Below are 17,021 nucleotides of genomic sequence, written 5' to 3' on the forward strand. Positions count from 1 at the left end.
GATGCACAGTACTGCTGAATTCTCTGCAACAACATACGCAAAACTAGATTATATACTTAATTCAAAGCAGAATGATGACATCTAAAATGAGGGTGTTCTTTTGGAAATTTGGCAAAATGTGATGAAACAATGGGGTTTTACCATGCCATTACTGTGTACAAAGCTATGAGAAATAAATTGGTTACTTGAGAAGGAAAAAGCATAACATTTGTATTTTAAAGATGATATCATGCAAATTTTCCCAGTATGATATCCACTTCGCCTTCTGTTCCTTTCATAAACCAGCCCTAAGAGGCAGAGGAAAAGCATTCAACGTCCAGATTGACAGAGAGAAGAGGCATTCGAGTTGTCCTATGTGTTGTGTGCTAAAGAGGCTGCTGAGCTGGTTTTCACACAAGCAGGATTTGGCCCACAATTGTTGCCCTTGCTATGATTTAAATGACATGCCATAAACAACAATAAATAATGTTCCAAGAAGATTAGAGTCTCCACTCCAAGAGGAGAATGGTGCTGTTCTCGTCAAAGAAAAGAGAATTGCTTTGCAAAGACAGATAGCGCCATGTCATGTTTTTATGGTGGGTGACTGAAAATATATTTAGCTGCAATCAAATCAAATATTTCTGGGCATAAGACATGCTTAAGTCATATGAATGTATTCGCTGAAACCTTCTTGAAAATATTGAATCATTGCTGCTAAATACCGTATTTTGATAACTATACCCAACCCAAGAGCATATACATCTCTCTGTGTGAAATGTTACTACTAGACACTTGATTGTTAAATGAATAAATTGTTACATTGTAAATTGTACATTTTCAGGTCTTGTTTCTAAAACCTTCAATTGTCCAATCCATCAAACACCAAACAAGCAACAGAGGCACCAGCAGACATAAACAGGCTTTCATCAATAAAATATTAATTTAACAAAGAATTGGTCTACCAAAAACACATTTGCACATTTTTTATATTATATATTTATATATTTATCACGATGAACTCGACAACTGTCAAAAATAAATCTATATACACACACACATAATCTTTATAGCTCAAAGTTTGCGGGAATGCCAAAGACGATCGAATGATTTGCTTTTGATGGTTCTTAAAACTTAATCAAAGGAAATTTATGTTGTGTCTGCCAATGAAACACTTTGCTTTAGTGTTGTAGGACATAGTTAATGTTTTTGCTTTGGCGTCTGAACAAAATTGAAATGTTCGACCTAGGAATCTTAATGTCTAACTCAACGAACCATTTCAAATTAATTCTTCATGCTCTAGTTCTCGTTTGTCCCACTGTGTCAATACCTCTGAGGTATTTTGACGTGTGTCATGCAAAGCAACTCATTACTCTCTTTCTCTGGATTCGTCTCTAAAGCCATTCTGCCTCTCCACCTATACTGTAAATGAAAAGATGTTCTGAAAGTTGCCTCATACGTTCTTACTTTAGCAAATGGCGGAGGCGGAGAATACCTCCTTTGTAATGTTAACGTTCAAAGTGGGGGATATAGTATTTATTTGTTGTAGTTGTACTTGTAGGTCTGAACCTTTTCTTGTTCTGCTTCAATGTCTTGGCGTTGATTGCAGCATCCTTGTTTGATCCTAACTCGCTATCAGCCTCTTCCACATACTCTGTGATCAGGGTAACTCTATCACCACAAATTGTAGGGCAGAGATATACAACGAGAAGATTTCTTTTGCTTTTATGGTTGAGTCTTCTCTTAAGAGAGGCAGGAACTGAGTCTCTGGGGATCACCGTACATGATTAGTGGAAGTGATTAAAAATGGAAAAGGGTATCTGTGGTCTTTAAGATGAAATAAAATCAAATTCAAGTCGAATTTACTTGTTTCGATCATCGTGACCACCTGTCTAATATTGTGTAAGTCAAGCTACTGGTGCCAAAATATTTTGAGCTCACTGAGACATGGAGTCCAGATGGGGTACTGTGGTATTTGGCATCAAGACAGAAAGTAAATTGATGGGAATGCCATGAAGGAGACTTGTGCACCGCTGTCTAGCTTGCAAAGATCTATGTGTCAAGTACAGAGTGTACCTTTTCTCTCATCCAAAGTTAACTGAAATAGGCTCCGGATCACTTGCAACCCTAATGAGCAAGCAGTACAGAAAATGGATGAATGGATGGGGGGGATGGATGAATGGATGGATGGACGGGCGGACTGACGGATGGGCGGGCAGTCGGACAGATGCATGCATGAATGGAACACTATATAGCAAACATTCAAACCACCTCTTGTATAAATAAATAGGTATAAGTATAATCATGTTAACATAAAAAATGACGTTTCATGCAAAACAACCACAACCTCAGTTTTTTGCACACTCTGGCACAGCTGGACTGTCCAGCCATTATGGATGGCAGAAGATACTTGGCAGGTCATTTGTGTTTTATAGTAATGACATTCGGTGTGATCCCTCTCAGCAGCCCCCTAAATGTGGTCAATATTCTTGTGTGCTCCCTGATGTTTCACATCCTGGCACTGGTGTGGATTTGAAATGTTCATAGGATAAAAACTCATGTCTGCTGCTATTGAACCCTTGAGTAAAATGAGTTTGTTTTTTGTTCTTTTTCTTTAGTGAGGTGGAATGAGCAGGAATGCTCCATGATGAGTGGATGGAGGAAAACACCACTTTGGGGTGGTTTTGATGAGGAAATAACATTTTAACATGGCTAGTACCTAGTAGCTCCAAAAAATTGACTCAGCATGATACTGGTCCTTTAAATGTGGGTCGCATTTACTCAGTCTTCACTAAAGATACCTTTCCCAACAAAAAAGGCAAATCTTTGGAGTATTTTTTGTTGATATCATCACATGGCGGAGAGAACACAGGTGAAAATGAAAAAGAGAATGAAAACGGGAAAACATTTTTAAAAAGGAATAAGGAGAGAACAGGTATTGTAAAAGGGTTGGGTGGAGTAGTCAGGAAGACACAGAGTGAAAGGCTGGAGATAGAATTTCATCTTCACAGATGAGAAAGTAGTCTGCAAGCAAACAAAAGGATGAAAAGACGACCTGCGGCGTTTCTCCGATTGACAGTTGGACAGGCTGCCATCTTCCTGCAGCCCCTCCCTCTCACGCTCTATCCTACTGTGAATCGCCACTGTCAACGATAAAAGCAATGATTGGCCTGCCAGAGGGCGAGCACTGTGCTGTGTCAGCAAACATTAACGGAAAATTACCTGTCAAAGCAGGTGGGTGGAGCTATGAAAAGCATAGAGTGGAAAGGAAAGGGGAGGTGAAGAACATGTGAAGGAGGAATTATTAAAAAATCTAATGGCTGCTCAGATGCTCATTAATTTGGCTGGCATTGTGATTCGATGTGTGTTTGTGTATATGCCTTACAGTCTGCCACTCTTTGTCCCCATCCTGTGAATGAATTCAAGACTAGTCACAGTGAAAGCAGATTATGAGATTAAATTGTGTGCTTCTGGGAAATAAAACAAAAGCTAAGTACAGTGGTTGGCTGTATGCAGCAAATGGGGTCCATTCGATGCCATTCCCATGTCTAGCTCCACTGTATAAATGCAATAGGTCATGTGACTGTGTGAAGTATTGCAAGGCAAAATAGGAAGAGAAAGGTTAAACTGACTTTGCGCAGGATAAGCGAGAGCGGAGAATTAGAAGGCTAAATCATTAGCATGGGCTTTGGTTGAGGACTAACCTGCAGAGAATCACAATGACTGCTTTTATCTCTCACACAGTTGCAATCCTTTTCCAAATTGCCTTGCAAATACATCGCTTAATCCTAAAGGATTAACTTGTATTTGCATGCATGTGTAGCTCCCTGAGGAAGAATTTGTTAACAAATGTAAATATGGAATCAGGATTTCAATCACATTGGAGGAGAGACCAATATCATACTTTCACCCCCCTCTCACCTCTTTCCCTTCATTCCTACTTGTCTTTCATCCTTCCCGGGTTCTCACTGTATGTTTTGAAATAAGATCTGGTTGCCTCAAAAAAAAAAAAAAATTGGGTCCCTTCAACAACACTCAGCACGGCAACAGATGTGCACTAAGTGCGAAGGGGGAGGGCAAAGGGGCAATTAGAAGGAGACAGAGGAATGGAATGAGAAAGGGAAATACTAGGGAAAGAAAACGAGACACACGGGGGGAAGGGGAGAAGAGGAGAGGGATCACTGGGAGCAATGAAAGGTGCGAGGGGGGAGGGGAGAGCAATGGAGAAGCCCTCGGAGGTTCTCAAACACTTTGCACAGCAGATGCCACATTCTGTCTGGCACAATGATATGTGTGGGCCGCCTCTATTTATACCCTTTCTGTCTCACGTGGAGGCAAGCATACAGGTCCAGAATTGGGTGTTTGCACTTTTGCTCGCTCATTGCAATGACTGCCAACAAAGGTGACAAATTTAAAGAAGAACCAACAAAAACAGTTCTAGCAAGGCTTCACCATGAGCCATGAATAGATTGCAAAATATATATGATATGCTAAAAGTAATATAATTAATGTATGTTTTATTACAACTTACTTTGTAACATAAGTTACTACCTTTAAAACTCAATGTTGCAGGTGCACATTTTGCTTTCATGACTGACTAGCCAAGTTGGCAGGCTAAACCTCAGTGACAGCTGTGAAAATGATCAAACAATGCCTTTTGGAACACCCTAGTTCCTGAAAATAACCCAGAATTGGAACAGGAATAGTTCTTTTAATGATAACAACCAATGGGGAAGTAAAGGAAAACTGAAGTCTTACCGTGTTTATTTTGGTATTCATCACGCATCTTTACGTTCAGGGAGAAATGCTTGACAGAGCTGAAAAACATGCAAGGTGTTCATGTCCATACTATTTGTGCTTGCTGTTTTGCTTTTGCACTATCTGGCATTGTTGAGCAAAATGCCTTGAAATTTGTAGTTTTTGTCACACTAACATGTACTAAATCTTACAGAGGCAGACCTAAAAAAAAAAAAACACCGCTCTGCACAGCCATCAATGTCAGTGACCAAGAGCCCCAGCAATAGAAAACAAGCAAGTTGAGCACACGTGAAAATACAAATCTATTCACACATGCACAAATATAGCTAGATACACATTTCTATATGACCTTGGATTTTACATGCAAAGTCACCAGCTAGCTCAAGAAGCAGATGGCATTTTAAAGTGGCGGAAATATTGTATCTAGGTGCGATAAAAGAAAATTGGAGGCAATCCACAAAGGGTCACCTTTGAAATCATGAGAATGAAAATCCAAACCTTGTCTTTATTAATTATGTGTGTTAGAGGAAGATAGACATCTTAAATGGGGCTGCCTGATGCTCTTGTCATGGTGCATTAAAAAAATGAAATCAAACCCATATTGAATGTGTGCACTGCAGCTGTCAAAAGCACAGAGCATAAAAGAATTGTGAATATTTCTATGAGGGAGCTTTGCAGAGAACAACAGCACCACTTCCTGTACTTTGAAGTGTCCTTTTACTCTTTCTCACCCATGCTGCAACCCCCCTCCCGCTTACAAACTCCATTGGCAGGCCATCAATCTACACTTTCATCTGCTGGTTTGCCTCAGAAGTTCAGGAATGTCCTTATGGTATTTGGTGCTTGTGAATTATGGGAACACCTGGAATGCATAAAGGGGTCCAGCACTAGTGGTATACTAAGAGGTGTTGCTGGGCATCCTTAAATCTATAAAAAGCAACATGATGACATCCAGCTAACCAGATGGATTAGTCCGGGGTTAACTATCTCGGAACTCCTAATTAAAAGTGAAACCATAGATTACAAGACTGGTCTTGTGATTCATGTTCGCTGGCCAAGTTTCAACAACATATGGAACAAATAGTGCAGAGAATTTAAGGGAGGGAGTTTGTTTTTAAAGCCTGGGGGGGTTATAAAAACACAACATGGCTGGGGTCAGTGTCTGACCTGACTCTGGCAGTTTTGCAGAACATGATCAACACACCGTGTCTCGATAGTTGCAGCATGGTGTGTTTGTCTACCTGTCAATGAGGGACACATTCGCGGCTACGGTTTTCTTTCGTGTGTTGCATGCATGTTGAGCGTGACAGTTGATCGTGTTGATGATGTGTCTATTTGTGACCATAAAATGCTGTTCTTCAAAGCAGGTAAAGTCCCTACATATTGTTTTATTTTATACAATTACAATAGAGTTTATCTAGGTGTTCTCACATGGAGCCCCTACTAGACTCCCCCCCCCCCCAAAAAAAGTCCTTACCCTAATGGAGATAGTCTGCTGTACCTTATTTTCCGCACTATAAGGTGCACCTTCAATGAATGGCCCATTTTAAAACTTTCTCCTTATATAAGGTGCACCGGATTATAAGGCGCACCTTCAATGAATGGCCCATTTTAAAACTTTGTCCATATGTAAGATATATACATTTGGCCCGCGGGCCGGACTTTGGACATGCCTGCTGTAGTGGTTCAATATTGGTCCATATATAAGGCGCACCTGATTATAAGGCGCACTGTCGGCTTTTGGGAAAATTTGAGGTTTTTAGGTGCGCCTTATAGTGCGGAAAATACGGTATTTAGATATACTTCGGTTAAATAGTTTTTCTTTTTCTGTCTTCTGCTTCTCCACGTTCTGCCCTGTTCTTCCTTACCTTATTCTTTTCTTTGCTGAGTCCCCCCCACCTCAGAGCGCTCAGCAAACAGCTGTGTTTCCTTCAGATTTTAGAAAGAAGGGGGGAAAAAAAAGAACAAAGTTGAACAGATTCAAGCTGGCTGCCAGATCTCTCTTTTGCTTCTACACCAAATGAATTTAAGCATGACATCGAGATCACAGTCATGCTGGGAGAAGGGAGGAATTCCACCAGCTGGTTTAAGGAATGTCGAACCATGTCTGCACTGAATAATTAAAAGTCAAGAATGTGTCTCTGCCAGCACCTGATTTGCTTAATTAATTGATGTAATTATATTGTATCCCAAACATTCACATAAAAGACATTCAATACACACAGCATTTCTTAATAAAAATGCCTGGAATGAAGCCATGCAGATGACAAGCTCTATGTTATTAAATGAAAAGTGAAGTGCCCATCAGAGTTATTTGTCAATGCTATAATTTCACACGCACGCACACACGCACGCAAAGTCTCACAGTCACTAAATGTAGTTTTTCATTTCCTACTGGATGGCCATGAATTTTGCCATTTAGAGTGACATACTGTTTTTCAAACCCCCAGGTGTTCAATAAAACTCTCTCATCGCCTTTTAAAGATAAATGACATGATACAAATCAGTTTCAAATTGAAATAAGATTAAACAAATGACAGCAGCCCCCCAAAAAAGATTGCCTATGTTGAAGAAACCACTTTGGGAATGATAAACTAAATAAACATGTCTTCCAACAAAACTGCTTTTGTAGCTGTCTTTGGAGTTTGCTCAAAAGTTTACCTACCTCCATTCAAATGATGTTTTTACAATGTATCGTAAATATTTCTACACAGAACCAATAGATGTAAGCAAATATAATAATAACAATAATAAGATCATTAAATCATGAAGGGACACAGTGGTAATAGATCCAGATTTATTCTCTGTGTTACTGGGAGGATATTCCAGGATTTAGGTTCGGAAATGTGTCACTATGCTTGCTCTGGTTTTCTTTTGTTTAAGGTAGTGCTACAGTGAGTTGCGGAAAAACGCTAGACTTGCCCTGCAGGTGTGTTGTAATAACTGGGTCTGTCTGGGCAACTTCCTTTTTGAGACAAGTCAGTAAAGCGTGTGACAACAGCTATGTGCTTCACTCGACAAGTGGGGGAAGTCAAAAGACTACAGTACTGTGTATGGAAAAAAGACTTCACAAAGGACCAAGTGTGTCTCCAACCACATGACTACTGCCATGACCTCTCCAATAAAATTAAGAAGTGCTCTGTTGTTCTGCTAGCTGTGGGACAAGGAGAATCACTCTTTGTGAGACTCTTTGGTGGTTCTATCACATTACTTGGGAATTCATAGGCGTGGTATAAAATGAAGGTCAAACTCGGGATACAACTACAAATTCAGGTCTATGAAATTTCAACAATGGGCAACACAGAAAAACAATAAAAAGTAAATACTGTATCTTACCTGCTTCCCACTAAGATGTCAAACGCCTGAAATATTCCTGTATTTGCACATCTAAAATGAATCTTACTAAATGTAATGTATTGTTTCAAGATGCAGAAATTGGCTATGATATTTTTTTATTCTTCAAAATGACTGACTGAAAAAGGTCATAAAATCAACAAAACTAGTGATAGACCATAACTTTGGATCATACAATGGTTCCTTGAGATACGAATTTACTTTTTTTGAGGACCATATACATAACTCCCAAAAACTTGGATCATCTATCCCCAAACTACATTCGAAACTGGCTGGGAGCTTGAAAATGGCACACTCCACCTTTAAAGTATTTACGACTGTCACATCGAAGGCTTTAGTAATCCCATTTTTTGACACAACATTTAATTTTCTTTTTTAGGTTTAGTTTGACAATGACCTTCAAATACGAGCAGCACTGAACAGCTTGAAGCCTCTTTTTTTTCCTCCATTCAGCCAAACTGCAGCTTATTCTGAAGTAAATTGAGTTGAGTTCACTGTAGCATACACATTGTATCTCATGTTTGTTTTTGCAGGTCAAAGCAAAATAATAAAAATATTTATGACTCGTATCTCAAAGATTTAAAATTCTGATAAAAGTGTGATCTTAAACCAAGTTAATACCGCACGATTATCAGTCCAATTTTAGCCTTGAATCTCGCCTACCGACAATCGTAGGTCGATCCCAATCTCGGCCGCTCAGAAGGACGATGATGCGGTGCAAAAGTCATGGCACACCAAAACGTGTCTTTTCTGCTCAAAACAAATCAGAAACTGTCGTTTTCCGTGTTCATTATGTTTGTTTACTCCGAAGTCACGTTTAATCTCGGGAGGTTTTGCAAGATTTCCCATCTGACGTGGGAATTATTCATAAATCAAATCCCTTTGTGTGTGATGTGTTGCTCTTGCCGTGTGGCGGTACGTTCAAAAGTGTTATACTCGGGATATGTTCTCATCCCTCGGCCTCGGCCGACTATTTTAAAATCTTGCCCCAGGCTCTACACATTGCCAGAGCACATGAGAGAATAGGATTGCACTTTTGTGATGTTGGTCATTGCTCTGTGAACTTGCTTTGAAGTCTTGACTTTGGTATTTTGACTGTCACCAATTTGTTTTATGTTGTGCCACAAGTGGAAAGGAGGAGTGAGAGTTGGAACTGCCTGAGATACCAAGGACACGATGCAAAGCTTTAAAAAAAAGAATGCTCAAAGTTGTAGGATGGTGACGGAGACAACACCCAGTGTTTTATTTTCTCTGACTCAAAATGGGACCATCATTTTCAAAGGGACATTATAACCTTGATAGTTACTGAGGTAATGAATCACTTCTAGGATTTTCTTGCCAACTTGTTGACCTTTAGAAACAAAGCGCCTCTGTTTGTAGATTTGTTGGCTATAGCCGCTCTGGTTGATGGTCTCATTTTGCACTCAAGCCAAAGCCGACTATCCATCAACTCACATCAGCATATATTTGTATTATCGTGCCACAATTATGACAGATTGCCCCCAGTCTTGTACATGCTGCACTTGGTGGTCTCATCTCACCATCAGAAGGTCATGTCAAATCCTATTCAAATGACAATGAAGCCATAAACCCACTTTTGTCTGCCTCTGGTGAGCTGTTGCCGTATCCCACTGATACTGAGGGAGAGAGGCTCGCACCTGGATCCAACCCAAAATAGTTACCTTAAATGCCTCTCCTCATCCCTGCATGCTCGAGTGCCCTCTGCTTCTCTCACTAGACTCTTTGTCAACTATCTACTTAACTGATTGACTCTTCCGACACCTTCCCACTGCTTCACTCATTCCTGCGTGGAAGTACAACATTGTGGATTATGGAAAGCTGCACTGCCTGTGCAGTAGTACAGATTATGATGGTGTCACAAACACACAATTTACATAGAAATGACCAAATTACAGAGTTCTTGCAGTGTCAATAGATACTATAATTCAAGAGCACCACCTTGGATAGGTTACACTCGGAAAGCAGCCGAGCAAGGGAAGCAGCAAGGGATCAAGTCAGCCCGGAGGAATGTGCTTTTTCAGCAGGGTCGAAGAATTGTGTCATCACAAGTCCTCTTGCCCTTCTGTGTATTGATCCTCCCTGCACTTCAGGCATGTTTGGCACAAAGCTTGTATGACTTTGTCGCAGCAAACTGAGCAAATCACAAAACCTGAAAATAAGCACTTTAAGGCCAATTTATACTGCAAGTCTCAGTGCCTGATTCTAATTTAGTGCCTCTAACTGCTTTTTCTCTCTCCTTTGGAGTGCCCATTAATCCACTAGCTGGTTAGTGCACCTCCAATGTCCCATATTTAGACCATATTCAGAATTTGGTACAAGCAGGACAAGAACCTTGACAATGACGACCATGGACGTTTGAATCAGGTGTGTTGAGGCAAGGAGAAATCAGGCAGGACAATGGTCCCCGAGGACCGAGTTTGGACACGCCTCCGGAACAGTATTCATATTTGCTAAATTACTTAATCATGTTCATTCAGAAATGGGCAGGTGCAGGTCTTTGCATAAATTTTTAAGTGCAATGTGTTAGAAAAACTACAGTGAAAAGGAAAACTTACGAGTCATTTCCATAAGCACACTAATTCTCATTTGCATAGAGATGAACCTAATGCAAATGAGTATGCTCTAGAAAGTGGCACCCTTGATACAGCAAGGCAGCATAACATGGAAATACCAACAGCTGAGCATGTCAATCACAGGTTATGAAGAGAAAAACTGACTGCTGTGAAATAAGTATTCTAAGAAACTGATTTCACAATCTGTGAATAAAACAAAGAAATACTAAACAACAATATCGACTATCTATTATTCGGTAACATTCTTTTTTTTTGTGGTAGTTGTTGCACCCACTAGGTGTGAAATTACATGTAAATGTCTTTGATATTAAAAAAAAAAAATTGTGAGTGAGTTGTGGTGAATGTTGCCATATTGCAGTGTAACAGTGTGCCTAATTTAGACAATGCTGCCCTCACACTAAGTTTCTGGCAGCTAGGGTGGGCAAAGCTCAGCCATTTTCAAGGACTAAAAGAAGCACATAGGTCGGTCAGCAGAGCTGCAGCGTTAGCACTAATTATCTGAAGCTAAAAACATTATTTGCATTAGCATCTAATAACTGGCACATATGCATCTGTTCAGCGGGTAAGGGGTTTGGGGTTAGGATTAGCGGATAGAACCTGCCAAGCTGTAAATGTGCAGCTTTATGTTTGGTGATGTGGTCATCACATGTACAGATCTGCACACTGATAGACAAGAGTATGTTAGTGATGAAGTCTATGAGTTAAAAATATGTCTTTACGCGGGCTCACTTATCTATCTATTCAGACTCTGGGGTGCTTTGTATCAAGGACTGACCTGGTCATGGTAACATAATGTGTAGCCTACTCTGCATTGGCACTACAGTAGTGTGCTTAGTCTCAGCCTCTATATCCCCAACCAATTTCAAGAGCGATGCAAGTGGATCTCAAGTGTGCCGTGGTTATTTATTCTTTGTTTATTTACACCCCAGAATGTCAAAGGCCTTCAATAAGGATACCTGGGATCTGTTTTCAAAGGTGAAAACAATTCATGTCTCCTTCATAGCACAACTCATTGTTATCTTTAAGTGCCACATTGAAAGGGTTTTTGGGATACTCTCATAATTGTGAAAATAAATCCAATTTATTCAGTAAAGAATTTTTCATATCAGGGCATTTACTGTATGTAAAAAAATATTAAATAATGTGACACTATTTTCTTTGTGTGAAGGAGTGTTAATGTTTAAATTAAAATTCAAACTCTGCAGGACATTTTGGAGACAGATTTTTAAGGGTGAAGCATAACAAATAAGATGTAATTGAAATTAATCTAGATTTATTTTGTGCAAAGACTACCATGAAGTAAATCTTATGAAGGGAAAAAAGAGACAACCTCAAATGAGGTTATAACAGATTTTATTGTGATTACAGGACAGGGATATTTGCCTACTTGTACACATTGCAGGATACAATATGAGTAGAAATATCAAAGTAACTGTTATCAGCGGTTTGTCAAATTTACAACAAAGCAATAAAGTTGAGGCCTATTCAACCGTGATAACAAATTGATGCGAGAAGGATAAGTAGGGAGCAATGTTTTCCTTGTTTTCCTTTCATCACTTAAAGATTGGACAACACCTGTTTTTGTGTTTGCTCTGACACGCAGCATTCTTTAATGATCAGAAAATGCAAAACTAAACTGCTCAAGCGTTAGATGAATACATTTGAGTGTGTCCTGCTTTAAGATGATTCTTAAGCTTCCCATTTTCTGAATCGCTCATCTTCTCGAGCTCGCGGGCATGTTGGAACCTATCCCGGCTGTCTTTGGGCAGGAGGCCTTCTGAATTGGCCGCCAGCCGATCGCAGGGCATACATAGAAAAAACATTCATACTCATTCTTAAACTTCCAAGATGTAATGAAATGTCGAGCAGAATTTTCTGCATTTATAAAATAACTAGAATAATTCAAGTATTTGGAATTCAGATGTACTTTTATGTTGTTTAGCAGAGGAATGTGTTGTTCACTTGTCTGACTCCAACTTGTCTTTCTTGAAGAACAAAACCTAAAGGTCCTGACCTTATGTTTGTAGCCCTGGTTTGAACACAGTCAGGCTTTGTGCCAGCTCTCCCAGCGCACCAGCGCCTGGATGTCCGTCCCACAATGTGAGAGCCCCTCGAGTCGGTGCACCAGCCCCCCCACGATTGACCCTTTATGGACGGTATCCATTCAACTGTGACTAAGTGACTCTCCTCCCGATGTGCTGTGTTTTATAATGAAATCATTCAGCCATGCGCAGGAAGTCCCCTGCACTATGTAGCCTTGAAAGAATGCCAGTTATGTCCATCCACACACATGGCGAGCCCACTGGGAAAGGAGGGGTTGCTCCGTTAGTCATTTAATGGCAAAGCACCTACATATTATTTTACCTTTTTATTTTTTAATCTAAAATATTATGTAAAAAAATCGGTGCTCTGAAAATTACTATCCGAATCAATCGTATTCTCGTGGGATTCATATAAGTGAGAAGAAAAGCGATCAGGGTTCAAACCTTCAACATTAAAGACAGCCTGTGTACACAGCTGGTTCCCGTTTCATTTTCCTGCTGGAGAAATTACTGTGTGTGCGTGTCCATGGAGATGATCCTCCCTCTGCTCCTCTGGAATGTTTGCAATGAGCACAAATAAGTGGAAGATCACTTGAAGTACCTGCAGATCTGTGCTGAGGCCAGCTGCTGGCTTCAGGATGCATGACTGTCTGAGCTGGCGACTCTTTGTACATGTACACAAACACACACCCATGCACACACAAAAGTACCACATGTGAGGAGACCCACAGCACACTAAGGGTGTAATTAAGTCCCACATACTGCTTTTGTGCCATGAGCTATAGGAAAAGTTTCATTCATTGCAGTGTCGCAGGCAGAGAATAAATCGGGCGTAAAAACTGGGGGCGATGTGTGATTTACAAATAGGCTAAATTTAAAAAAAAAAATTGCAAAAATTTAGCTCATTAGTTGTTTTTGCTACCAAATAGGTAAAGTATTGTGAACAATTGATTAAAAGCTCAAAAGACAAAATGTGAGGCAAATCGTGAAAGGCAGAAAAAGCAGGGGACTCGTGAGTCTGGTTTACACATGCAGACCACAGTTCAACATTGTTTAATCCCTGGTGTCTGCAACCCGTCGTAAATCTCTTTCCGCATGAACAGGCAAGCTTAGATGGTGCCCAGCTGTATGCACAGTACACGTAATACTTGCCCCCCCCCCCCCCCCCCCCCCCCCAGTGAAATTCAAGTCGACATATTTACCAACCCATTACCATGACCTCCTTTCTCCACACTTTGAGCATATATTGATCTACTAAGCGGCTGAAGCAAGTGGTTGCACTGGATGAAATTGTTATACCCGTTTAACCTTGTACACTACATCACTGCCATTGTGACCCACCAGGCAAAACCATAAAATCACTTGCACGTGCGTCAACCATTGATAAACGGATAAGGAGCCACCGTTTGAAATAATGCACGCAAAACTTATCATGCCGCAAGATGCGCAAATAGTGATGCGCCGTGGAGTGAGTTGGCTGAATATACAGAAGTAGTAAAAGAAACCAGCTGCAGAAGAGCAAGCAGCTGAAAATAGGACTTTCCAAACATATATCGTTGGTTTTTGCTCGAAAGATCAGAGAAGTCCAATCTGTTATGGAACTAATAAAGAAAGAGCTCTTTTAAAACGGTCAAATAAAAACCCGTGCACTCGTGCTTTGAACACATTCCACAGTTCAAATTCAATCTTTGAAAAATGATAAAGAAAGCCCTCCTCGGAGAGAAAAAGCATTAATTAATTATCCTCTCGGCACAGTATAGTCTCTCAAGGAGATGTTTTTTACTCTTTAACTGAACAGACGAAGCTATTTGATGAAGCCATTTGATCGGCGTGGAAGAAGAGATGAAAACTAATTTCAATTTAGTTAGGAAACAGCAAATCCTTTTGAAAATGCATCAAATGATGTCACTTGTCTCCTCCTTCATAATTCCTGGTAAGATTATAAAGGATTAGCATTTTCCCGTGGTAGCGTGCCTTTGGCTGACAGGACGGCTCAGAGGGAACATTCATGCCAGTATCACGCATTTATCCACCCCAATGAAAGCACTGTAATGATCGGCATAGCGGCTTGCAGGCTGCTAAATGTTTGACAGACCACAATAACGGTTAAACGGCACACATTGTTTTAACATAAATTAGAGTATATTTAAAAGGAGGGGGTGGGGCAAGGTATTTGGGAATGTTACAATGCACATTAAATTAGTGGACCTCTGACTTGCTAATACAAGTTGGTGAGCAATATTTACAACATGTACAATACTACACTTTTAAGGCTGAATAAAAAGAAAAATACAAGTGCCAGCTTCCTGTACGGCAGCTGACTGTGCAAAAAGATTTTCTATAAAAGCGACCAGATGTTAACAGAAATAAAGTATGAAATATTGAATTGTAAACAGTAAGGCTCGGGAGTTTATTTGATCTGGATTAAAGACCATACGGCAATAATCCAAACACACATAGAGCATGAGGGGCTATATGTTACCCCATGCAGTCACTGTTATAATCTTCACGTTATCCTAATCAAGAGAGTGTACAAAGCGCGATTCATAGTGTGAGATAAATCAGCAGGGATTAAGCTGGCACAAATAGTGATAAAGTAGGCGTCATATTTGATCCATAAGAGGTAGTTCAGTTGCATATTCCAGACAAAACTGTCTGTTTTGCATCTTTGGGCCATCGTGGATGCTCATAGCTGGCCGTACTTCTCTTTGCAGTCTAGAATGTGTTTGTATACTCTGTCTATCCTGTCCTGGAGGACAGCGGCGTGCTCGTCTGAAAGGAAACCCATTTTGGCTGACAATGGCTCGCTGTCTCTATAGAGCTCCAGCAGCCTTGTCCTGGCATCTCTGCGCTGGTGGAGCTCGGCCACGCGCTGCGCGGTCCTCTTCCTGAACACGCACACGGAGCCCAGCACAGTCTGGTGATATTGCTCCCACATGTTTAACACCCGGAAGCCGTGCACTAACCCGGCTTCGTTGTCTATAAAAACCAGGTCTCCGCGGGGCGTTTTCAGGAGATTGTTGGTGTCCCTTTCCATGACGTGCGCGTCCCATTGCAGGCTGAAAAGGTTGCTCACCAGCCGGTCAAAGTTGGCCGTCATGTAGTCAAATATGATCAGGTCGCTCCACTGCATGAGATCTACGAGCTCCTCCGTTGTCTTGTTTAGAAGCTCGGGGTGCAGCCCGCTGCTCTCCTGGCGTAGCGGAGCAGGTGTGACCACCCCGCTCAGGTTGTAAACCCACTCAGTGAGAGAAACTACGGCGTGGTCGCTCCATTGTAGTTCACCTAGGTGCGTTCTCACCATCCCCCATTGTTCACTGAAGGTGTTCAGCTGGGATAGCACCAGAGGGGGCACGTTGGTGATGCCCAGCAAGCAAGCAAGGTAATAGGTCAAAGTTTCACCTTGCACCTGATCCGCGTTGATCCCGTAGCGCACACACGCTTTGGAGCCATCCGCGAAAGTGGCGAGCTGATTAGATATCCTGCCGCATCCTGGCTCCAGCTTCACGACCCGTGCTGCCCTCGCCCTGTCTCGCCAAGCCCTGGCGTATCCTTCTGTGAATCCCACCGGCAGTAGATCTTCCAGCCAGGCGCTCCAAAATATGCCATCCTCCACGGGGGGGTCCAATTTGTCTGACCCTCCCCGTGAATTCCCATTCACGTGGTCTTGGCGAATTACTGAGGTCTCGTTGTGAGCCTTGAGTTGGATTTTTTGTGCTGCTGGGACAGCAAGCAGAGTGCGGAAAGTTTTAGCGGAAAGATCCACGGGGAGTTTGGGGAAGAACGACCCGACGCCCGGCACTGCAAAGCCTCGTTTGTGTCGCTCCAAGCGGTCCTCGAGCGAGCTCCACACGTAGAAAACCCCCGCGAATGCACCCAGGAAGAGCAGCGCGAACAAGTTGGATGTCAGAACCCTCATGGCGAAGGGCACAACAAAAGATCCACTTCTATTCAAGCTGCGGCTGAGCTGAGGCGCCCGAAAGCGTGTGCGCTCCTCGAGCCCAATGGCAAGCGGACAGCTTGAGAACGAGACTCCAAAGCGGCGTGCCGCTCATCTCAGATGCTTATCAAAAGCCTCCTCGCCGCGGAGACATTTTGGATCTGTCCTCTACTGAACCCTCGTCATCGTTTCTCTTCGGTGATGGAGTGGCTCTGGACGCCTCACTGCTTCTCATCCTCTCACTTGCTCGTCTCCCTATCTCTCTCGCTCTCTCTCTCTGCAAACTGGTGTTGGCTGAGTTTGATTTGTGGCGGTGTGGGCTTGTTGAAAAGCTCGGTGGTGAATCACGTGACTCCG

The 17,021-nt window shown here is 41.7% G+C and overlaps 1 protein-coding gene across 1 annotated transcript; it reads right to left on the minus strand.

Annotated features, from left to right (window-relative positions):
- Positions 1-14,481: 14,481 nt before the first annotated feature.
- fjx1 (four-jointed box kinase 1) lies at positions 14,482-17,021 on the minus strand. Its single transcript, XM_049723290.2, has one exon. The coding sequence runs from the start codon at positions 16,641-16,643 to the stop codon at positions 15,411-15,413; it is 1,233 nt and encodes a 410-aa protein (XP_049579247.1). The 5' UTR covers positions 16,644-17,021; the 3' UTR covers positions 14,482-15,410.

The sequence above is a fragment of the Syngnathus scovelli genome, chromosome 6, assembly GCF_024217435.2.
Source record: "Syngnathus scovelli strain Florida chromosome 6, RoL_Ssco_1.2, whole genome shotgun sequence".
Taxonomy (NCBI): domain Eukaryota; kingdom Metazoa; phylum Chordata; class Actinopteri; order Syngnathiformes; family Syngnathidae; genus Syngnathus; species Syngnathus scovelli.